Here is a 26307-nt window from a genome sequence, read left to right as displayed (position 1 = left end):
CTTTTTTTAAAAAAGTAAAAATTGTTCTTCAACTTAAAAAGTCTGGGTTCATATCTTCTACACTAGTTTAACAGTGCCAAATATATTATTACACATGCTCCTATAAGAAAATATTTCCTCAAATGCAGATGATGATGAATAGTAAGGATGCAATTTTTTTTTTTTTTTCAGAGACAGACGTGGGCAGACTGATGGAACTGTTTTTCCTTAAGCATAAATATGCTTCATTATATTTTTTTCACACAAATTTATTTTACTCTTCTGTTATGGCAAGGCACACATATTCTATTAAAGAAGTTGCTGAAATTTAGTTGAATGTATTTACATAATATATTTTCAACTTTTTGTTATAGATTCCATTGATGGATGCAGCGATGGAAACTGTGCAGAAATAGATTGCCCTGCAGACTCTATCCTTAGTACAGATGAAGGGAATGTGACATGCCTGTGTGATCTAGAGAACTGCACACAGCCAACATGTGATGGACGAGAAGCACAGCTTCTCCACAAGGCTGCTGGACTTCCTGGAGACTGCTGTGATGTGTTTGAATGCCCTGCTACTGAAAGTACGTGTTCTTAGCAAAATCTAAAATATTTTTAGTTGGATTTCATAAGGCAGTGAAGATAAAGTGTGTGTGTGTGTGTGTGTGTGTGTGTGTGTGTGTGTGTGTGTGTGTGTGTGTATGTGTGTGTAGAACTCCATTATCAGCCCATTTTATTATCAGCCTTAATGCTCAATCAACAATGAAACCCTACCAGTGGGAAGACACGTACATGCATTACCCATGCAACTTTTCCTGGAGTGGAGTCTGAGTAGTGCTGGGAGAAAGTTATGTGTTACACACTTATTGCCTAGCAGTGTGGAGTGATGTAGTGGGAGTAAGGTATACCTGCTTTGCGATATATGGTCCTATGTTCTTATACTTTATACCAAGCATTGACAATGGGAAAAGTGAAACACAGATATAGTGAACATGTTTCGTATAATCATAACTGAAATAACCCACGTATCTATTCAAATCTACATCTACATCTACATCCATACTCCGCAAGCCACCTGACGGTGTGTGGCGGAGGATACCTCGAGTACCTCTATCGGTTCTCCCTTCTATTCCAGTCTCGTATTGTTCGTGGAAAGAAGGATTGTCGGTATGCCTCTGTGTGGGCTCTAACCTCTCTGATTTTATCCTCATGGTCTCTTCGCGAGATATACGTAGGAGGTACCAATATACAGCTTGACTTCTCGGTGAAGGTGTGTTCTCGAAACTTCAACAAAAGCCCGTACCGAGCTACCGAGCGTCTCTCCTGCAGGGTCTTCCACTGGAGTTTATCTCTCATCTCCGTAACGCTTTCGCGATTACTAAATGATCCTGTAACGAAGCGCGCTGCTCCGTTGGATCTTCTCTATCTCTTCTATCAACCCTATCTGGTACGGATCCCACACTGGTGAGCAGTATTCAAGCAGTGGGCGAACAAGTGTACTGTAAACTACTTCCTTTTGTCCGCAGCTCGTGGTTGTGCGGTAGCGTTCTCGCTTCCAGCGCCCGGGTTCCCGGGTTCGATTCCCTGCGGGGTCAGGGAGTTTTTCTGCCTCGTGATGACTGGGTGTTGTGTGATGTCCTTAGGTTAGTTAGGTTTAAGTAGTTCTAAGTTCTAGGGGACTGATGACCATAGATGTTAAGTCCCATAGTGCTCAGAGCCACTACTTCCATTGTTTTCGGATTGCATTTCCTTACGATTCTTCCAATGAATCTCAGTCTGGCATCTGCTTTACCGACGTTCAACTTTATATGATCATTCCATTTTAAATCACTCCTAATGCGTACTCCCAGATAATTTATGGAATTAACTGCTTCCAGTTGCTGACCTGCTATATTGTAGCTAAATGATAAGGGATCTTTCTTTCTATGTATTCGCAGCACATTACACTTGTCTACATTGAGATTCAATTGCCATTCCCTGCACCATGCGTCAATTCGCTGCAGATCCTCCTGCATTTCAGTACAATTTTCCATTGTTACAACCTCTCGATATACCACAGCATCATCCGCAAAAAGCCTCAGTGAACTTCCGATGTTATCCACAAGGTCATTTATGTATATTGTGAACAGTAACGGTCCTAAGACACTCCCCTGCGGCACACCTGAAATCACTCTTACTTCGGAAGACTTCTCTCCATTGAGAATGACATGCTGCGTTCTGCTATCTAGGAGCTCTTCAATCCAATCACACAGTTGGTCTGATAGTCCATATGCTCTTACTTTGCTCATTAAACGACTGTGCGGAACTGTATCGAACGCCTTGCGGAAGTCAAGAAACACGGCATCTACCTGGGAACCGTGTCTATGGCCCTATGAGTCTCGTGGACGAATAGCGCTAGCTGGGTTTCACACGATCGTCTATTTTGTAACCAATGCTGATTCCTACAGAGTAGATTTCTAGTCTCCAGAAAAGTCATTATACTCGAACATGATACGTGTTCCAAAACTCTACAACTGATCGACGTTAGAGACATAGGTCTATAGTTCTGCACATCTGTTCGACGTCCCTTCTTGAAAACGGGGATGACTTGTGCCCTTTTCTAATCTTTTGGAACGCTACGCTCTTCTAGAGACCTACGGTACACCACTGCAAGAAGGGGGACAAGTTCCTTCCCGTACTCTGTGTAAAATCGAACTGATATCCCATCAGGTCCAGCGGCCTTTCCTCTTTTGAGCGATTTTAATTGTTTCTCTATCCCTCTATCGTCTATTTCGATATCTACGATTTTGATATCTGTGCGACAATCTAGAGAAGGAACTACAGTGCAGTCTTCCTCTGTGAAACAGCTTTGGAAAAAGACATTTAGTATTTCGGCCTTTAGTCTGTCATCCTCTGTTTCAGTACCTTTTTGGTCACAGAGTGTTTAGACATTTTGTTTTGATCCACCTACCGCTTCGACATAAGACCAAAATTTCTTAGGATTTTCTGCCAAGTAGGTACATAGAACTTTACTTTCGAATTCATTGAACGCCTCTCGCATAGCCCTCCTCACACTACATTTCGCTTCTCGTAATTTTTGTTTGTCTGCAAGGCTTTGGCTATATTAATGTTTGCTGTGAAGTTCCCTTTGCTTCCGCAGCAGTTTTCTAACTCGGTTGTTGTACCACGGTGGCTCTTTTCCATCTCTTACGATCTTGCTTGGCACATACTCATCAAATATGTAGTGCTGCACAACAAAATGAAATGTAGTATGTGCTAATGGCAACTACTACACAATACTGCTGTGCAGTGTTTGCCATTAGCAGATGTTATGCTTCATTTTGTTATATATCACAAAACATTAGAATGCATCAAGCACATTCATTATGTCTGTCACTTTTCCCTTCACAAATGCGTGGTATGAAATATAAAACCTGTTGTTGTTATGGTCTTCAGTCCAGAGACTGGTTTGATGCAGCTCTCCACACTACTCTACCCTGTCCAAGTTTCTTCATTTCCAAGAAATTTCTGTACCCTACACCCTTCTGAATCTGCTTAGTGTATTCATCTCTTAGTCTCCCTCTACGATTTTTTCCCTCCACGCTGCCCTCCAGTACTAAATTGGTGATCCCTTGATGCTTCAGAACATGTCCTACCAACCGATCTCTTCTTCTAGACAAGTTGTGCCATAAATTCCCCAATTCTGCTCAGTACTTCATTAGTTACACACGATCTACCCATCTAATATTCAACATTCTTCTGTAGCACCACATTTCGAAAGCTTCTATTCTCTTCTTGTCTAAACTATTTATCGCCCACCTTTCACATCCATACATTTCTACATTCCATACAAATTCTTTGAGAAATGATGACTAACTGAAAACCTCAGCTGCCGACATTTGTTGTTGATATACCTCGATGTGGACAGCTGAAAATGTGTGCCCCGACCGGGAGTCGAACCCGGAATCTCCTGCTTACATGGCAGACGCTCTATCCATCTGAGCCACCGAGGACACAGATGAATAGCGCGACTGCAGGGACTTATCCCTTGCACGCTTCCCGTGAGACTCACATTCCCAGCTGTCCACAATTCTACATATGTATTGTACCTTATAGACATTTGTTATTCATCTGTGTCCTCGGTGGCTCAGATAGATAGAGCGTCTGCCATGTAAGCAGGAGATCCCGGGTTCGAGTCCCGGTCGGGGCACACATTTTCAGCTGTCGACATCGAGGTATATCAACAACACCTGTCGGCAGCTGAGGTTTTCAGTTAGTCATCATTTATTCCAGGGAAAAGCTGCACGGCCATCAACAGTAACTGTTCTTTCGAGAACAAGTTACTATCTTCGTATATATACTTTGAGAAATGACTTCCTGACACTTAAATCTACACTCAATGTTAGCAAATTTCTCTTCTTCAGAAACGCTTTTCTTGCCATTGCCAGTCTACATTTTATATCCTCTCTACTTTGACCATCACCAGCTATTTTTCTCCCCAAATAGCAAAACTCATCTACTACTTTAAGTGTCTCATTCCCTAAGCATCACCTGATTTAGTTAGGCTACATTCCATTATCCTCGTTTTGCTTTTGTTGATGTTCATCTTATAGCCTCCTTTCAAGACACTGTCCTTTCCGTTCAACAGTTCTTCCAGGTCCTTTGCTGTCTCTGACAGAATTACAATGTTGTCAGCAGACCTCAAAGTTTTTTATTTCTTCTCCATGGATTTTAATTCCTAGTCCAAACTCTTCTTTTGTTTCCTTTACTACTTGCTCAATGTATAGATGAATGACATCGGGGATTGGCTACAACCCTGTCTCACTCCCTTCCCAACCACTACTTCCCTTTCATACCCGTCGACTGCCATCTGGTTTCCGTAAAAATTGTAAATAGCCGTTCGCTCCCTGTATTTGTCCCCCGCCATCTTAAGAATTTGGAAGAGACTATTCCAGTTAACATTGTCAAAAGCTTTCTCTAAGCCTACAAATGCTAGAAACTTAGGTTTGCCTTTCCTTAATCTATCTTCTAAGATAAGTGGTAGGGTCAGTATTGCCTCACGTGTTCCAACATTTTTACGGAATCCAAACTGATCTTCCCCAAAGTCGGTTTCTACCACTATTTCCATCCGTCTGTAAAGAATTCTTTTATCTCAGTGGAAGTATATCTTAATTCCATCACACCATTCCACACTGCATTCGAAATGGTAGCAATGTCTTTAAGAATAATAATTTTGAGTAAAAAAATGTATGTGTGAGTTTCTGAGTAAATGGTGGCCAGGCAGACAAATCATCCTTACATCAACAAATAATAAGATGGTACCTTCAGTAAACAGATTGACATGACAGCAGGGTACGTTACTAGCACAGGGACACCAACTGTACGAAACGCAACCCACCAATGTTTCCAAAGAGAAGTACCTTACACTGTTACCATAGCACACTATATGATCAATATAAACTTTATTATATGAATTAAATAGCATTTTCTATCCGCATTTAAATTCAGGCTTAATACACAGTATTTGTTAAGAGTTTTTTTTATGAAGACATTAAGCTAAACATTCTAGTGCAATGACCCTTAATAATTTGCTGAGTCATGGTTCAGTGTTGCATTTGGTATTGTTCATAACAATGAGGTGTGTTTCACACAACATGTCAAAAAGTTACCATTATACCAGTTAGCCCAAAGTCTAATCTGAAAGGTGTGCAGATATCTAATCTGATAGGTGTGTAAATGCTGGCGTTTGGTTTCTTGATAGGGTGTAAATGAAATCTACTGTCACTGTTTCCCTATCAGTAGATAGACTGGATCTCATCTGATAATCAGTTTCCTGGACCGTGGAGACAGCCGCCTTCGTCATGTGTTGCAGGGAATTGTATTGCCTATTGTCCGTTTCATAATAACTGACCACTGACTTTTAGCACATATTCTGGGAACACTGCATTACGAACATCGGTGCGTTGTACCTACTACAGATCTAGATCTACATTTATACTCCGCAAGCCACCCAGCGGTGTGTGGCGGAGGGCTCTTTACTTGCCACTGTCATTACCTCCCTTTCCTGTTCCAGTCGCGTATGGTTCGCGGGAAGCACGACTGCCGGAAAGCCTCCGTGCGCGCTCGAATCTCTCTAATTTTACATTCGTGATCTTCTCGGGAGGTATAAGCAGGGGGAAGCAATATATTCCATATCTCGTCCAGAAACGCACCCTTTCGAAACCTGGACAGCAAGCTACATCGCAATGCAGAGCGCCTATCTTGCAGAGCCTGCCACTTGCGTTTGCTAAAAATCTCCGTAACGCTATCACGCTTACCAAATAATCCTGTGACGAAACGCGCCGCTCTTCTTTGGATCTTCTCTATCTCCTCTGTCAACGTGACCTGGTACGGATCCCACACTGATGAGCAGTACTCAAGTATAGGTCGGATGAGTGTTTTGTAAGCCACCTCCTTTCTTGATGGACTACCTGGCACCCGCCTTACCAACAATTAATTTTATATGATCATTCCACTTCAAATCGTTCCCTACGCATACTCCCAGATATTTTACAGAAGTAACTGCTACCAGTGTTTGTTCCGCTATCATATAATCGTACAATAAAGAATCCTTCTTTCTATGTATTCGCAATACATTACATTTGTCTATGTTAAGGGTCAGTTGCCACTCCCTGCGCCAAGTGCCTATCCGCTGCAGATCTTCCAGCATTTCGCTGCAATTTTCTAATGCTGCAATTTTCTAATGCTGCAATTTCTCTGTATACTACAGCATCATCTGCGAAAAGCCGCAAGGAACTTCCAACACTATCTACTAGGTCATTTATATATATTGTGAATAACAATGGTCCCATAACACTCCCCTGTGGCACGCCAGAGGTTACTTTAACATCTGTAGACGTCGCTCCATGCCGGAATGCTGGAAATGTCTGTTTTTATTTAGTGTATGAATTTTACATCTTACCTGAAATGGGGGCGACATACGGGGAAATATTGAAGAGTGCTTTTTCTAGCTTTATTCGGCTTCTGTCAATTTTTAAGGACGCATATAAATCAGACCGTAATTAGGACAAAAATTTCGTTTGCACAGTTTAAAGTTTCAGCCTTGCTCTATTTACAGGCGGATTTTCATTATATTTCTGATAACTCGTTTCATCGCTACAATGTCAAACGCAAGACGCTGCGATTGAGCCTACAGTTGTAGCTATTGCGACGGAGAAGGCACTGGTGTTAAGATTGAACTTCTGTTGGTTACATCAAATGTCTAATAATAATACTCCGCTTGTTTGTTGCTTAAGAGTTTGTAGAGCAATTGTTTTCGTAGCTGCATCATATGCGAGACTTTGGTGGAGTGTAGTTCTCACACCAGCGCGCCGCCACCGTCGTGAAGCGCCATAAGCGCCTGCTCATCAGCGAAGAACAACTTTGTTGTGGCATTCCAGTACAGTATTGCCGCGTCCAGTTTTTGTTGCGAGTAGAGGTAAATAATGTGATCAATTGCAAATAAATGCTCGATATGCAGGCAGCTCATAATAAATGAACATATGTGTTGCACATTTCAACAGTAAATGGAAAAGTCGATTAGCTCGAATAAATACTGCAACAAAGAACGATGACTTAAATAAAACCGCCCTTAATCGCATTCGCTGCTGGCTGACGTCTCCCTGCTGCTATTGCAGCCGTCTACTTGGATCAGCATCGGTTCTACTGCTATGTTAAGACAGTGGGCTCTTTGTGCATAACCCTTTCCGTTCTTCATAAATGCCCAGATAAGTTCAGTGGCTTTCAATTCGCAGTGCGCTAGAAACAACCACAGAAGTATAAATTCCTTGTTCATTGATCGTAATATACTTTCCAAAAGGTATTCCTTGCCCTGAAGTGCGGTCTTGCGTGTTCCAATTGGCCAGTTTTAGTAAATTCCTCATGTTGTTGTTGTGGTCTTCAGTCCTGAGACTGGTTTGATGCAGCTCTCCATGCTACTCTATCCTGCGCAAGCTTCTTCATCTCCCAGTACGTACTGCAGCCTACATCCTTCTGAATCTCCTTAGTGTATTCATCTCTTGGTCCCCCTCTACAATTTTCACCCTCCACGCTCTCCTCCAATACTAAATTGGTGATCCCTTGATGACTCAGAACATGTCCTACCAACCGATCCCTTCTTCTTGTCAAGTTGTGCCACAAACTCCTCTTCTCTCCAATTCTATTCAATACCTCCTCATTTGTTATGTGATCTACCCATCTAATCTTCAGCATTCTTCTGTTACCACATTTCGAAAGCTTCTATTCTCTTCTTGTCCAAACTATTTATCGTCCATGTTTCACTTCCATACATGGCTACACTCCATACAATTACTTTAAGAAACGACTTCCTGACACTTAAATCTATACTCGATTTTAACAAATTTCTCTTCTTCAGAAACGCTTTCTTGCCATTGCCAGTCTACATTTTATATCCCCTCTACTTCGACCATCATCAGTTATTTTGCTCCCCAAAGAGCAAAACTCCTTTACTACTTTAAGTGTCTTATTTCCTAATCTAATTCCATCAGCATCACCCGACTTAATTCGACTACATTCCATTATCCTCGTTTTGCTTTTGTTGATGTTCATCTTATAGCCTCCTTTAAAGACACTGTCCATTCCGTTCAGCTGCTCTTCCAGGTCCTTTGCTGTCTGTGACAGAATTGTGATGTCGTCAGCAAACCTCAAACTTTTTATTTCTTCTTCATGAATTTTAATTCCTACTCCAAATTTTTCTTTTGTTTCCTTTACTGCTTGCTCAATATACAGATTGAATAACATCGGGGACAGGCTACAACCCTGTCTCACTCCCTTCCCAACCACTGCTTCCCTTTCATGTCCCTCGACTCTTATAACTGCCATCTGGTTTCGCTCTCTGTATTTTACCCCTGCCACGTTCAGAATTTGAAAGAGACTATTCCAGTCAACATTGTCAAAAGCTTTCTCTAAGTCTACAAATTCCTCATATGATGTGGTATTAGATGGAAGCTCTACAGTACTGCTTTCCAACCAATCAGTAATAGAATCTTCTTGCCATTTCGTAGATGGATTTCGTGATACTGGATTAATTATCGTGTGCAACGGAGCCTGATCTTAAAAATGGCAGATCTTTTTGGTAATGTTTCGGGAATGCTCCTAAACCACTCTTCGTGCCGGCCGCGGTGGTCTAGCGGTTCTAGGAGCGCAGTCCGGAACCGCGGGACTGCTACGGTCGCAGGTTCGAATCCTGCCTCGGGCATGGATGTGTGTGATGTCCTTAGATTAGTTAGGTTTAAGTAGTTCTAAGTTCTAGGGGACTGATGATCACAGTAGTTAAGTCCCATAGTGCTCAGAGCCATTTTTGAACCACTCTTCGTGTTGTATAGAATTGATTTCAGAATGACAATCTGCACCTTCCTTTTGTCCACTAAAACATAAGCCAGCGTTTTGCACTAATCCACCTTCGCCCCCTTCGTGCCACATTATAATCCTTTTCCCAGAACCGAACGGTGTTTGAATTCCTTCTTTCCAGCCATTCCACTCTTGAACGCTTGTTCTGTGATAATCGTACACATTTTCTGATGCGTAAGGCGTTTTTTTGTTCCTGCCAATAAAACTTTCTGGGACGACTTGCACCATACCAACTCTCATCAGTGTAGTCCATTCTATCTGAAGCCCAGTTTTCGAACAGCACGCCAAAGCGTTGTTTCACTTATATCAGGAAAAATCTACCACTTCTTCGACTTCTATAGCAAGGCTCCCACTTTTCGAAATAGTTTTCCACAAATAAGTCGGGATTTTTTTTCTTATGACTCCCTGTGTAAACTCGTCAAATACAAACTTCTGCCGCCTGTCAGAACTCGTTTTTGGTGATACAACACATGAAGTTTCTCCACATTTTCTCGCAATTAGCTTCGCTGTACTTTCACAAATACCGAGACATTCAGAAGTTCTCTTTACTGACTGTGATGCGGGACTGCTCGCGCCCTGTTCTCTTTCGGCCTAGTAAGCACGCGCACTGATCACGTTAGACTTTTCACAACTCCGTAAATGATGCTTGGTTTTACACAAGCACAAGGGAACTAATTATGTTACGAGCACTGTCCCACACGAATACTTAACAACAAATGGGAGGACGATTGTTTCCTATCTGACAGGAAGCCACGATGTAAACACTGCAAAGATGAACAACGAAGTGGAAATGCTGTTCAGCGGTCCGGCAACATCGCACACGCGAGCAAGCGGCGCATTGAAATGTCAAAGGAAATAAAGTTGTGATGTTAGCGCTTTATGTATATTTATGCATTAAAAAGTAGAAACTGTGTAAGATAACAACAGAGGTTGCACTTACAATTTTCACTGTGAAAGGTAGCAACAGAGCTTGCGTTTGCAATTTTCGTCTTGTTAACACCTATCGTCATTAGGCGAACTGCAACAACGACTAATTGGAAACGACTAATTGAAAAGCAACGACGATTTGTCTGCAAGTTGAGTATGGTTGTATCTTTAAACTATGGAAAGAAAAATTTTCTCCTAATTGCTGTCTGACTTCTCGACTCCTCAAATTTGACACTCTCCAGAAAATGATGGGAAAAACACGCTTTCTCTTAAATATTACCACGCATGCCGCCCCTTGTTAACTAAAATGCAACATTCATAGACCAAGTAAAAGTAGACATTTCCACGTTTCCGACAATGTGTAACACATCGATTTACGTCATGCACTGTGATCAGAAAATGAGCTCAAAAGTCAGAGATCAATCATTATTAAATGGATAGTGGATAAATGACTTAATTAATGAAGGGAGCGGGAGGAAATCTACAGTCCAATAATTCACACTCAAATAACAACTGGGCTCTCTCTGTCCTCTGTCCTGGAACCTGTTCATTAAGCCTAGTTTACACGACGACATTGGGTTGCGCCATTCGTCGGGTGGAATGAGTTGCACGCAAATGGGTTCATGTGTGATTGTAGAGACGGCGCCACCACTATACACTTCAGTTTCGTCGCTTTGAGGGTCTCTGAGTCGTGTCTGAAATGAAAGTTTTGGCAGCTGCACGTCGCACGAGTTGTGATAGAGTTAAATCTAGTTGAGTGGAATCGCTGCATAAGAAAAAAATAAGAAACGTGTTTCGATTAGTGACTGGTTGAAGAACAGGTCAGCTCGGTTGCTCAGCATCCTTGCTGAAATAATATATAATGGAAGACGCAAGAAGTTCTTTCAGTTATCTTAGAATGTCACCAGACTGTTCACGTTTCTTCTAAATGGAGTTCATTATATGATAAGGAATAAAGATACTGTAATGCACGAATCATTGTTGCCAGAATTGATATTACATATTGTATTGCGTGCATTACAATCGAGAACACTCGCCATGTTATAGGATGCTGTTGTAGTTGGTGATGACGCTTTTTCATAAACAGTAATAATTATTAACATTAACAGCAATAATTATTCGAAGCAGAGCGTATTAAGAAGAGAATGGTTTGCAAACTAATCTCTTGAAGATAGATCTGTACAGTGGCAATATTTCAAAATTCTAACATACGTGCTGCGACGAGTAGATGAATATTGAATAAAGAATGCAGCTTCTTGATTTGTGTAGCCTTCCTTCCCTCCTGTCAACAATATCCCTTAACAACAGTCGACCAACTCAAACAACGGGATTTTAGTCTTGTAGACGAGAGTATTGACACATCTAGAATTACTCGCTTGTATTTTCGTAATTCAGTCGTATATGTGCTCCTAACCCAATAAATTTTTCCCTGCAGCTCAGATACAGTCAAACCATCTATGTTCTGATCGAACATGAAGGTCTCGGAAGCAGCAATATGTTGCTTATTTTTGTAATCGGCATCACTGAAATCCCACAAACACCTATGCAAAGCATAGATATCCAACAAGCTGATATTATTTTCCGTTCCCCGCTTCATATTTCAGTTTGTCTACACTCTACGAACACACATAACCTCAAAACTCATGCACCTAGTGTCGCCAAAGTTGGAACAAGGCGAAAGTGTTTAGTTTCACCAACGAGTTGCGCGGCGCGCATGTGCAGTGGCTGGTAGCATAGTTGCCGGCAGTCTGGTGTCGTGTAAACTAGGTTTTTTAGTATGCTGTGTTCAACCCTTTGTCAGTCCACCTGGGGGCGTCATTTATTGTGAACAGTTTTCTCAGTGCAAAATACATGGTTGTTAATTTGTTTGTTTATTTTTGTTTTATTCATAATATTTTATTTCCTGGCTATGTTCTACTTGTGTGTGGCAGTTTTCTCTTTACTGTTACAGGTACAAACTATCAGTGTTCATGGAATAATGAATGGAAGAAGAATGGCACAGTATGGTCAAAGGATGATTGCACTGTCTGCAGATGTGAAGATGGTATTGTTGTTTGCACTGAAAAAGAAGTATGCCCTGAGATACCTGCTTCATGCCCTGAGAAGCACACACCAAAAGGAAAATGTTGTCCAGTTTGTCTAAGTAAGTGGAGTACGCAGTTCCAGTTTGAGAAGATTTTTCGACACAAGTATCATAGTCCCCCCCCCCCCCCCCCCCCCACCCCCACCATTTTTCCACACAAGCTACTTATTGTTCCCTATCTCCTTCATACAATAGATGCCATTCCTTGGGCACTTGGTAAGATATTTGAAAGTAAATAAAAATTAAATGAGCTTGTAAATGAGTTGTTTCCATTACTGATTATGATACACACTGTGTAAAATTTTGCACTGGAGCCATCCCTCTCAGCTTGACACACCAAGTGGACACTTGTGTCACTTGGGCCTTAAACTGTCCCAGGGAGTATGATACCTCTTACAGTAGGTATTCCTTCTAATGTTAGTTTGTGTTTAACAGGAGACTAAAGTGTCCCCAATTTCACACTTATTGATGGTAATTGCATTTACAACTTCAGACATGTGCACCATCATTTGATGTTTATAAACATCATTGTCATCATCATCATCATCATTGTTATTATTATTAAAATAATAATAAATATTAGTATTATTAATGACAAATGTTACCAAAGAAAACTGTTACTTCTCTCCTGTTTTTAGCTCCTGTCTATTAGCTTTAATTTCCCAGTGTTATACAGCTAGTAGTGAAATAGTCAAACTAGAAAAATAAATAAAGTTTGCTGATAAATATAAATACTTATTATTCTACAAAATTCTCCCTCAACAAACACACTGGTTAATTACAGAGCACCTTTCTTGTTGTAAGTACTCAGTGCCATACAATTAATCCTTCTCACACACAACTGTTTATATAATATTCACTAACAACTGATATTTGATGATCCAACTGTGTAACATACTAATTGGATGTGCTGTTTATGTCATTCTTCAAAGGCCAAAGACATCTACCAGAGTATATATAGCCAGTGAAAGCAACATTAGCATACAACTGTTGCTCACCGAAACTGTCATTACCAAACACTAGAAGTAATATTTAAAATCTATCTGCAGCTGTTGGATTCAATCTTAAACAACATTAAATGCAATCACATAGCTCCCTCAAATTTGCCATTACAGAACCACAGTCTCAAGCAAAAATGATGATCAGAGAACAATTAGAAAAAGACATTCATATCTACACCAAAATTTGTAATCATACTGATTTATGGAGAACATATGAAGCTCATCTGAGCAGTGTTCAGTTACATATACCTCTCATCAAAAAAATATATTTTACATTATGTCATAGCTGTCAAATTCGGGAAAAGTAAGTATAATTTTGCAGAAATCATCTGTCAGAAAATGTATCCAAATAGTAGCAGCCTGGAAACTGTAAATCACCAATCACCTTTGCACAGTTTACACTCAATAAAATTCATATGCTTCTTTATTAACATTTAGAAAGAACAACCAGTGAAACCCCATTAAACCAATCAACAGCCTGTGCTTCTGAGACAGCAGAACTATGTAAAATACTAAGAAGTAGTAGCATGGAAAAAATAAAATGTCTTTGCTCTTGTGTCAAAGGTGGCAGGAAAAGAAAATGATCAAAACCATTTACCGTACATTACAGTCTCTGTGACAAAAGTGCTCTGTTATGCCACACATTCTAAAGCCAGTCATGTCAGCTGTTAATTATATAAGATCACATGCCCTCAGTCCCTTCAATTGAGCCAGTTTATTGATGAGACTGAACAAAGCTCTTACCATATTATACAGCAGTACGCTGAGTTAGCAGTGGAAAAGCTCTGATGCGCTTTTTTTGAGCTCCGAACAACAATCAAAATTTTCTTGAATTAAAGGATTCGTCCTCTAGCTGAGTTGCAAAACAATGATCGGCTCCCTTCATGATTTCCTATGAGAAACCAAAGAAAAGTGAAGCAGAAAGAAGAAACTACATAAGGTTAAAGAATAACTATAAGGCAGAAATTAAATCAGTCAAGTGCAAGGCGAATGATTATTACATTAATAAGTACCAAAATAAATGTAAAGCAGCTTGGACTGTTGTCAAGACTCATCTGCGTAGAAGTAAATATTTTAGCAAAAATAATTCTTGTAACTGGTATTATATCAGATAATTTCAATATATTCTTCAGTAATTCTGGCAATGTGAATAAAACTGCTGCTACAGAACATAGCCATAAACAAGACAATGTCCAAAATTCAAATCATGGAAACTTCTACCTACAGAATTTTGAAAATGTAGTTCCTGTCTTTAAATGGGAAGAAGTAAAAGTAAGCAGTATTACAGCTGCAACAGAAAAATTAAGTTACTCAACATTGGAAGAAATTTATGGTCTCAGCAATTTTGTGATGAAAAGAATTGTGGATGCAATAGCACATCCACTATGTTCTTTTATAAACCAGGTGTTTGTCAATGACTGTTTCCCTTCATCCTTAATAATGACAGTTATTACTCCTGTGCCCAAAAAAGGTGACAAATCTTGTCCTAATAATTACTGCCAAACACATCTTGTACCCATCCTGCCAAAAGTAGTGAAATATTGCATACAGTTCCTAATCAGTGAACATCTGTCTGTGAATAATATTGTTAGTGACTCACAGTATGGCTTCAGGTCTGGCTCGTTAACAGTAAAAGCAGATGAAAATATTGTTTTGTTTATACTATTAACATTTGAATCAAGATTATCTGTTAACACTATTCTCGAGGATCTCAGCAAGGAATTTGACTCTGTCAGCCATTGAATTCTGCTAGGAAAACTATACTGCTAATATTTTAGAGGCTCAGAACTACCTCTGATCATATCCTATCTGAGTGACAGAAAACAAATTATGCAATTCAACTATATTGTTGTTGTTGTGCTCTTCAGTCCTGAGACTGGTTTGATGCAGCTCTCCATGCTACTCTATCCTGCGCAAGCTTCTTCATCTCCCAGTACCTACTGCAACCTACATCCTTCTGAATCTGCTTAGTGTATTCATCTCTTGGTCTCCCCCTACGATTTTTACCCTCCACGCTGCCCTCCAATACATGATGCCTCAGAACATGTCCTACCAACCGATCCCTTCTTCTGGTCAAGTTGTGCCACAAACTTCTCTTCTCCTCAATCCTATTCAATACTTCCTCATTAGTTATGTGATCTACCCATCTAATCTTCAGCATTCTTCTGTAGCACCACATTTCGAAAGCTTCTATTCTCTTCTTGTCCAAACTATTTACCGTCCATGTTTCACTTCCATACATGGCTACACTCCGTACAAATACTTTCAGAAATGACTTCCTGACACTTAAATCTATACTCGATGTTAACAAATTTCTCTTCTTCAGAAACGCTTTCCTTGCCATTGCCAGTCTACATTTTATATCCTCTCTACTTCGACCATCATCAGTTATTTTGCTCCCCAAATAGCAAAACTCCTTTACTACTTTAAGTGTCTCATTTCCTAATCTAATACCCTCAACATCAGCCGACTTAATTCGACTACATTCCATTATCCTCGTTTTACTTTTGTTGATGTTCATCATTCAACTATATGAGGTCAAATGTCTTGGACATCAGGCAGGGTGTGGCACATGGTTCTGTGTATGGGCCTTTACTCTTCGTAATACGTGTAAATGATTTGTCCAGCATTATGTTGTGTAAATCCACACACCACACAGATGACACCACTTTTTTACAGCTGGAAAACTTTTAGGAGCATTAAAGCAGGAAAGTAGGGATGATCTCAGAGCAGCTAGTAATTGGTTGCAAATCAACAGATTGCATATTAATCATGAAAAAACCTGTAACTATTCCCTTTAGCTTATGTATTAGAGATGATGGCAATATGGCAATGACTGTGCTTCATCGCAAATTCTTGGGATCCATCTTGACTCAAAACATGAAACACTCATACCGATTAATCTGTACTAAGTTGACATGTGTTCACATATTTGTAGGATAAACTAAGGTCTCGTGTTAGTGATAAGCTATTGCTCAGTGCATACTATGTCTTTCTCCACACCCACTTAATATACACCATTTTGTTATGGGAGAATTCCCCTGAAGCAAAATAAATTCTTATTTAGGAAAAGAAGGCAATCAGATGCATCTGGGGACTCAGAAATAATGAACCTTGTAGACCATATTTCAAAACAACTAAAAATACCAACTGTTACATCCCTCTTTATACTAAGCTGTTTATATTACTACAATCTGTTCATCAAACTAACATGCGCCTGAAACAGCAAATTGATCTCTTAAGAAAACTCAGGATAGTTACAAATACACTCTAAGACCAAAAAAATGACGTACCATGAAGGAATTATCTGAGTGGGATGGAAATCAATAGATTTGATGCACAAGTACAGACAGAGAAATGGTTACAGTTTTAGAAAAATTGTATTATTTATTCAAGAGAAAAAACTTCAAAAATTGAGCAATTCAGTAATGCAGTGGTCCACCTCTGACCCTTCGTCAAGCAGTTATTCTGCTTGGTACTGACTGATAGAGTTGTTAGATGTTCTCCTGAGGGATACCAGGCAGGGTTCTATCCAATTGGTGCATTAAATCATCAAAATCCTGATCTGTATGGTGGGCCCTGCCCACTATGCACCAAATGTTCTCTACCTGGGAAAAGATCTGTCAACCTTGCTGGCCAAGGTAGGGTTGCCAAGCAAGAAGACAAACAGTAGAGACTCTTGCCATCTGCAAGTGGGCATTAACTTACTGAAATGTAACTCCAGGATGGCTTGCTATGAGGGGCAACAAAATGAAGTGTAGAATATTGTTGACATACCGTTGTAGTGTAAAGTTGTCACAAATCACGACCAAAGAGGTCCTACTATGACAAGAAATGGCAGCCCAGATCATCACTCCTGGTTGTCACCCAATATGGCAGGCAACAGTCATGTTAGTATCCCACTGCTGTCTGGCACATCTCCAGACACATCTTTGCTGATCATCAAGGATCAATTTGAAGTGCAACTTATCATTGAAGACGATTCTACTCCATGCCAAAGACATGTCTGGAGATGCCCCTAACTGTGGGATACCAACCTGACTGTCACGTGCCATATGGCCTGACAACCAGAAGACATGATCTAGGGTGCCATTTCTTTTCATAGCAGGATCCCTTTGGTTGTCATCCACAGCACACTTACAGAACATTGGTACCTCTGCGATGTTCTATGCACCATGTTACTGTCCTTCATGGGCTTATATTTCAGCAAGATAATGCCCGCCCTCATACAGCAAGATTTTCTACTGCTGGTCTTCAGGTTTGCCAATCCTACTTTGGCCAGCAAGGTCATCGGATCTTTCCCCAATTGATAAAGTTTGGAGCGTAATGGGCAGGGCCCTCCAACCAGTTCTAACGTGCCCCAATTGGACAGAATTAAGCACTACATACCTCAGGATGACATCCAACAATTCCATCAATCACTGTCAAGCTGGAGACTGTTTGCATAATGGCCAGAGGCGGACCAACGTGTTATTGAGTTGCTCAGGTTGTGAAGCTCTTTGTGTTAAATAAATCATACAGTTTTTTCTGAAATTAAAACCATTTGTTTGTTTGCACATGTACATCAGCTCTGTCGATTTCCACCACATTCAGATAATTCCTTTGTGGTCAGGCTCTTTTTCTTAAAGCGTACATGGGAGTAAAACTATTTAACATGTTGCTAGTACAGGCACACAGTGGGTCACTGAATATATTTAAAAACACCACACAGAAATTGCTTAGAGAAAAAGCATTTTATACAATAGAAGAATTAAAAATGTGCCCTGAAGATGATCTCAAGCACTAATACAGTTTCATGGTTGGTTGGCTAGCACCATGTTAGTTCGTTCATAGCCTTGTCAGTCGCAGTTTGTGAAGTCCAATGTGTGTGAGTGTGTGTGTGTGTGTGTGTGTGTGTGTGTGTGTGTGTGTGTCTGTGTGTGCGGGCGTGCGCGCGCACTCGAGCGCACGTAGTTCAGGTATTGCGACAATAACAAGCAAATTTGTTGGTTGGTTGGTATGCGGGAGGGGACCAAACAGTGAGGTCATCAGTCCCATCAGATTAGGGGAGGATGAGGAAGGAAGTTAGCCATGCCCTTTCAAAGCAACCATCCTGACATTTGCCTGAAGCAATTTGACGTGGGTTTGAACCATTGTCCTCCCAAATGTGAGTCCAGTGCATTAAGCACTGCACCACCTGACGCAGTATAGTTTCATTTAATCTTAATCTTATGTAAGTGAATTCTGTATGGTAAGTAGCAATCTATATTTTCCTACAGTGTTGAATATATTGCATATATCATGTGTTTTATGATGAACAGTTTTGTACCTTGGTAGACAGTAATGATGTACAATATCACCAAATGTGTTATTTATGTAATTGTAAATGTAAGTGTGGTTGCATTTAATGGTCAAGGATGGATGATAAATAAATAGTTTTATTGAAAGTCATAATGGTACCTTGGTAGACAGTAATGATGTACAATATCACCAAATGTGTTATTTATGTAATTGTAAATGTAAGTGTGTATGTACATCAAAGATGACATCAGTTGCATTTAATGGTCAAGGATGGATGATAAATAAATAGTTTTATTGAAAGTCATAATGGGTGACAATGAAGGTATTGCAAGTGTTAATAACAAGTCCTTACTATTGAGTGATTATGTATAATGTTTCCAATACCATCATTTTGCTTATTTCAGCTGACACACCTGGCTGTGTTGTTCATTCAAAGAGCATGGTCATGAAAAATGGAGAAAAATGGCAAGAGGATCCATGCACAACATGCATTTGCACTGATGGGAAGAAAGAATGTTGGTCTTTTATGTGTGAAATAAAATGCTCAAACCCAAAACATGTAGAAAATGAATGCTGCCCTGTTTGTGAAGGTAATGAAGATCACTTAATATTGTAATATCTTTGAATTAACACTCTTTCCAGGCACCTGAAAAGTGTTATTGTAAATAGTATACCAGTAATTCTTTGGTCCATATCTACCATAAATGGCATATGAGCAAGATGTGGTAAATAATTTAGGAACAAAATTAACAACTCACCAAATAACAGGGCCATTGAGTCATAACAAGCACATAAACAAGGCCGGAAACTCGCTATCTTTCAAATGAATCATTTTTCAAGCTAGAGCACCAGCAAATATAAGAGGATTTGAGCAGGCACATAAACAAGAAGTCCCATTCCTGCATTGTCATATTACAAGACATGACAGTGTCAATTAATGTAGTTTTTTACTGTTAAAAGGATGCAGAGTATCACACAGAACCAGCTTTGAGATATTTTGGTTAGTGTGCTATATTAGTTTATGCAGCAGCATTACTGAACTTTGCAAGATGCTTTATTCGGTTGCTGCCCATGTATGTAAATTTAATATGTCAAGAAGGATCCAGTCTTCGTGTAATAGTAATTAAATCTATGATAAAATGCTGTCATCTTAGAGAAGTAACCCAGATAAAAGATAAATTTGGTAGCCACCTCTGTTAATCACAAATATGTAGCACCTATAAGGTGATGATGCCATGAGTATTACTTCCTAATTTACAGATTAATTTCTTGATTTATAGATGACTGATTACATGGCACTCACTGCTCTGTTCATATAGCTCTGTGGAGTGGCAGGTTTATATTGGTTGTGTTCGACTTTGTTCATTTGTACTTCCAAATTCAGCTAATCAAACTTCTAGCTTAATAACAATGCTGATAAACAAAGCTAAAATTGTTCAGTTCAGATACATGTCTACCATGTGGAATTTTCTCTTGACAAGGAGACTAACTCTCTAAATCAACGGTAAAGTCAAGGTTACAGCAGTAAACATGATGCTGTTCTTTCCATCCCATCACTTGCAACATAGTGTTCCAAGATGTCTCAATTGTACAGTCATACTTTTCTGTAGTCAAATAGGTTGCTTACACTTTTACAAAGTCAAATCTCTGGCAAACACAAGTCACTCATCTAAGGCTAGACACATTTTTAACCCTCATAGTGGAACAAACATCATGTAGAAATAATAACTTCTCTCCAGATTCACAATCAATTGTTTGCATCAAACTCCATCCACTCACTGTTTTCTGACGTATGCCAAGAACAGCGCTTCTCATGTCTATTTGGTCATGGGGGTTGCTGGGTTAAATTGGCCAGTCTCAGGCACATCTGCCTTTCTGGCTTAAACAAGCTCTGTTCAGCAGTATAGAAATGGTCTTTTTTCTTAAAGTAAATCATGAACTGCTTTCTCTTTTGTGAGTCTGTAATATATTTGTTCAAACAGATTTGAAAGGAATCTACCTACAAGATTCAGTTTTGGGAGTGGGTCAGGAATCAAACTTGTCTGATCTGCTCTGCTTATATGAAAACACAGTCTTTAAATTTGTCAAGTATTCATGATTAAAGCACATGTATCAAATGTGCTATTTCAAATTACTGTGGCTTCCTTAAAAATGATACATAGGATGAAAATTTCAATAAATTAGCTTTATATATTTGTATATAAAAGTAACATTAAGATTATAATCTACACACACACACACACACACACACACACACATTCTCTGCTTATCCACATCTTAATGCTTTACTATTTGATATTATTACCTGTTTTATTGTTTTCTATTGAATAGATCACACAAAAATGTATTGCTTGAATTGTTTCAGAAGGTGAACATGCCCACAAAGTATCTCAGTGCCCAACACTTAACTGTTCCCAGTACTGCCCCAATGGTCTTGAAAGAGATAATACCGGATGTCCCATATGCCAGTGCAAACAAGGCAAGTTACAGAGCCATTGTGACAGTCTTATGATAAGAAAACTCAAAGCAGAATATTTTAATAAAACTTTCTATTGATACCAATTATTATTCAGAAAAGAAAATTAATAAATTCAGAGGGGGGGTCTGTTAGAGTCATTTCTGTATAAGAACAATGTATGATTACCATGTCACTCCCCAGTATTTGGGAGACCAACATGAACTTCTTGCTTTCCAAATAACTGAGAAAAAGCTGTGACACATATAAAATAATGATACTTCTGTGAAATCCCAGGGAAAGGAGATATTACAAGCAACATTTCTGTATTGAAAGACATCACATTTCTCCCTGAGTCTCTCAGCTGCACAAAAAGTTTGATGTTTTGCGACTGTTCAGAGGAAGATATACTTTCTCTGGTAACAAAGGCAAAATTAATTTGGAGAAGTCATCCTGGAAAAGTTTGTTAGCAGTAAATTGGTTAATACTGTCTCAAGCATCTAGCAAATAAAATTCACATCCCTGGGTTGTTAAGCAGAATTTAAAAATTTAATTTCATAAAAGCTCTGAAGAAAGATTGAGTAACAGACAATGTGATGAGACAATATGGTAGATGAAAATGATCAAAGAGGTAATAGTGTAAAATAAGGAAAAGAGAAGGAAAATGAAAAGAAAATGAGAACTCCAATGAACATTGGGAAATGAAGAGGCAGAAAAGAGAAAATACTCAGAGTATTGGTGAAGGAAGATAGTAAGTAATAGTTTAAATGGAAGAATGGTGGTAGCATTTATTAGCATAGTTTTTAAGTAACTGAGAACACACTAAATGGTATTTTACCTGTCTTGTGACAGCAGTGACTTGCAGGTAACCTGCATGGTGATACACTCCCAAATGTGTTTTCACCCGCATATTCTTTTCTGCAGTTTCATGACACAATGATTGAATACAGATACCTTGTGTGTCCAGCAATACCAGGTAGTTGTTACAAACCCACTGTCTTTTAGTCAATTTTCTTCATTCTTCATTTGTTATGGTTGTGTATAGCTGTTTGCACTAGCCTTATATAAATACACAACTCACTATCTGTTGGCATGAAATTTCTGGTGCCTGGCCACCTTGTCCTCAGATTTGTATCTGCCTTTTCTTCTTCAACGTTATAATAATTGAGCCCAATCTCAACTCAGCTACTATGCATATTTCCAACTGATAAAGTCCTAGAAGCGAACTTTTTCATTAAGTGGAGTTTATATTTAAATCAAACTTCCAAACAAATGTTGCTGACAAAGATCAGGTTCTGAGTTCCACATCACACGCATTTTTAATTTGTTATTGTTGCAACAGCTTAGATTAGAGAATTTAAAAAAAGAAAACTTGCACAGTAACAAGACTGCTCATATACAAGTCGAAGGCTGCGAAAGGGGACACTAGGAAAGAATGGAGTGAGTGAAATAAATCAAGGAGAAATTTGGGAAAGGGAATTATGATTCACAGAGGAGAAATAAAAACTTTAAGATCTGCCAATGACATTTCTATTCTGTCAGAGATGACAAAGGACTTGAAAGAGCTGTTGTACAGAATGATGTTGATGATGAGGTCCCATTCTCCAAGGAGCATAGGGGACGATGAGGGAGACCTGTACTGCTGTACTAGGCAAGGTCCTAGTGGAGGTGGTTTGCCATTGCCTTCCTACAACCATAATGGGCATGGATGATGATGATGATGATGATGAAGATGAAGATGACACAACAACACCCAGTCATCTCGAGGCAGGAAAAATCCCTAACCCCGCCAGGAATCAAACCCGGTACCCTGTGCGCAGGAAGCGAGAAAACGACCACAAGCTGCAGACTGAACAGAATGACGAGTGCCTTGAAAAGAGGTTACAAGATAAACATTTGAAAAAGTATAATGGAGGGAATGGAATATAGTCAAATTGAATCAGACAATGCTGAGGGAATTAGAGTATGCAATGACACACTAAAAGTAGCAGATGAGTCTCTGACAGAATAAAAATATCATCGGCAGACTTTAAAGGTCGTATTTTTCCTCTGTGAATTATAATTCCCTCTCTCAAATTTCTCCTTGATTTATTTCACTCACTCCATTCTTTACTACTGCTTTTGTCAATTGAAAAAGATACTCAGCCTCACAAAAGAAATCTACATGCCAGTGACAATTATAAGCATTGTGTGCAGTCAAGGGAAATTTGGATCACTGTCATGAACAGTCACAACTCACCCCTAAAGGTATTTGTGTAGGGACAGCCAAACGAATCTAGGAACAGCAGCTTAGCAGCACCGACAAAGGATCATACTTGACTACCACTACAGACAACACAAGGTAGAAAGCTATTATCGAACTATCAACAAGATCTGACCTCACAGAGGAACTGTGTTTGTGAGTAGTAGCCATTCTGTATCAATTTTCTGATGCTCTCAAATTCAGTTTGAAGAAAAGATACACCAAGCAGCCCCTTGTAAAATACCAGATCAATACTGGGGATCATCCACCAATTAGCCAGCACTCAAGTAGAGTGTCACTAGGTGAACAATAGATAATCTGGGAGGAAGTAGAGGAAATGCTGCAAGATGAAATCATTGAACTTTCAGAGAGTCCTTGGTCCTCTCCAGTGGTCCTTGTGAGGAAGAAGAGTGGCACATGGCATTTCTGTATTGACTACTGAAGACTGAACGAAATCAAAAAGAAAGATGTGTATCCATTGATGCACACTGATGACTCCCTGGACTGATTGAAAGAAGCTATGCACTTCTCAACTACTGACATGTAGACAGCCTACTAGTAAATCAGTGTTGATGGGGATGACCAGAAAAAGATTGCCTTTGTAACTCCTGATGGCCTCTAAGAGTTCAAATTCATGCCGTTTGGACTATGCAAGAGTCCAGCCATCTTTGGACATACGACAGACAACCTGCATCAACACCTTAAATGAACGATGTGCCTTTGCTGTCTGTATGACACTGTCATTCTTTCAAAAACATTTGAAGAACATCTAAGCTGACTGACAGCGTTGTTGAAGTGTGTTCAAAGTGAAGGTCTATGCCTGATTCTGAAAAAATGCCTCTTCAGTGCCCAAGAAATAAAAATCTTGGGGCACTTAGTGAATGGCAATGAAGTCTGTCACAGTCCAGAGTAAATAAGAGTAGCTACAGATTTTTTGACTCCTCAGCACATTTGTGACATGAGAAGTTTTCTTAAATATGCTCATACTACTGGCAATTCATAAAGGACTTCTATAACAAGGCATACTACTTGCAAGAACTACTGCAGGGACAAACCAAAATTTTGTGGAACAAGGCACAAGAAAGATCTTCTTGCTTTTAAGGAGGTACTAGCATTGTATCCATTTCTAGCATTCTGTTAAGAGAAAGCCAAGATGGAACTACACACTGATGCTAGAAGTTTTTGGACAGTGTCCATTCTAGCAAAAATTCAGCAATGTGCTGGAAATGTGATAGCTTATGCCTCCAGAGTACCCTCCAAGTCCTAAGAGAATTACTCTAGAAGCAAATGAAGTATCTAGCAGTTGTCTGGTGGCCCATCAACAAGTTCCAGCTATATTATTTGGGAAACCTTTCATAGTTGTGAGGGATAAAATTCTCTATGCTGACTGACTAGCTTGAAGGATCTATTAAGTTGACTGGTGTGGTGGGCACTGAGGCATCAGGAGCACAATGTCACAATGGTATACAAAAATTAATGCATACAAAAGGATGCTGACTGCTTTTCAAGAAATCCTTTGTTATAACACTGCAGTGTGGATGGAATCTCAGTAATTTCTGCATTAAATGATGTTGCTGCTGATCAGAGGGAGATCCAGCATTGCTGAATACCATACAAGCCTTGAAAAATAAGGAACTGACCAAGGCAGGATTACAGTTAATAGATGTAACTTTATGTAAGAGGACCTGTGATCTATGTGGTGGAAATGGTTTTTCATCATCCCAATTATATGGAACTTGGAAGACTCTAGACCAAATCAAATGCAGGTATTACTGGCCAGGTCTCTACCACTTCATTAGACACTACTTGTGCCACTATAGGGAGTGTCAATGACAGGTGCACGTGCTGCAGTTACCTCCGGGGCATCTGGTATCAATCCTGCCTGCAGCAGCAGCATTCCACTGAAGTGGAATTGACCTCCTGGGGAGGTTCTTGAGTCTGACAAATTGGAATAACTGTATAATAGCCTGTACTGATTGCCACACTTGCTACGCTATCACCAAAGCTGTGCCAACTGCTGAAGCTCCAGAAATAGTGAAGTTCCTTGTAGAAGACATTTTCCAGTTGAGACTAGTGCCAGAGATAATTTCACAATGTGACATAAGCCACAGGATGACAACTTCCTACCATTGGCAGATAAATGGCGTGACAAACACTTTAATAAGACATTGGTAGATACGCTCCCAATGTACACTGATGCCAAACAGAAAGATTGGGATACAATGCTGACCATCATGTCATTCTCATACAACACAGCAAAGCAAAACACTGCAGCCTTCATACCATTCTTTCTGCTCCACAGTCATGAGGATGAAATGACAATGAATATATTGTTCCCCTTTCAGCTGGACAATACTCAGGATGACTATGTGAAACACCTCATTACCAGGACTGAAGAAACAAGGCAGCTTGCTTGCTTATGGGGAAAAGCTGAGAACACTATAACTCCGTGCACCAGCCAGTGAGATACAACCTGGGAGACTTGGTATGGATTTTTACAGATGTGTGGAAAGTGGGACTATCAAAAAAGTTACTAATGCATTATTTTGGGCCATACCGTATCCTTCATCACATCAAAAAGACAAAAGAGCATAGATGAAATCCTACTACAGTAACAATGTGCAGATAGATGATGGGAGGTTCAAGGAAACTGAAGAACCACCAGATGATCATGAAGCTTCAATGGTAATTGTTACTTTTAATGCTCATAGTGTAGAAAATGTAGCAAATTGACCAGAACATGAGAATCCACAAGTGCAGTCATACAAATGACCATTAACAAGATTTAGATCCAGGGTGCTGTAGTCAGCTCTAATAAGGACTCCTCGAACAATGTGTCACTGTTTCTCTAGGCGAGGGAGCAATGCCACGAGCTCTGTTGCATGCGGTGTGGTGTAGCCATTAGCATCACTGGTTAGTGTGCTGTGGGTCACCAATTCAAACTTGCCCA

The 26307-nt window shown here is 39.7% G+C and overlaps 1 protein-coding gene and 1 non-coding gene across 2 annotated transcripts in view; one reads left to right on the top strand and one right to left on the bottom strand.

Moving 5' to 3' along the window:
- Window positions 1-26307, top strand: part of LOC126154146 (cysteine-rich motor neuron 1 protein-like) — a 116218-nt gene that overhangs the window by 70276 nt on the left and 19635 nt on the right. Inside the window, exons 7-10 of the mRNA XM_049916117.1 lie at window positions 354-566; window positions 12248-12439; window positions 19065-19250; window positions 21026-21139. Of these exons, the coding sequence (XP_049772074.1) occupies window positions 354-566; window positions 12248-12439; window positions 19065-19250; window positions 21026-21139 (705 nt within the window). The remainder of the gene's footprint in view (window positions 1-353; window positions 567-12247; window positions 12440-19064; window positions 19251-21025; window positions 21140-26307) is intronic.
- Trnat-ugu (transfer RNA threonine (anticodon UGU)) lies at window positions 3901-3974 on the bottom strand. The gene has a single exon. It is a non-coding gene; the product is annotated as a tRNA-Thr (tRNA).

Source organism: Schistocerca cancellata, chromosome 2 (genome assembly GCF_023864275.1).
Source record: "Schistocerca cancellata isolate TAMUIC-IGC-003103 chromosome 2, iqSchCanc2.1, whole genome shotgun sequence".
NCBI classification, from domain to species: Eukaryota; Metazoa; Arthropoda; class Insecta; order Orthoptera; family Acrididae; genus Schistocerca; species Schistocerca cancellata.
This window is presented reverse-complemented; position numbering and strand designations above follow the sequence as displayed.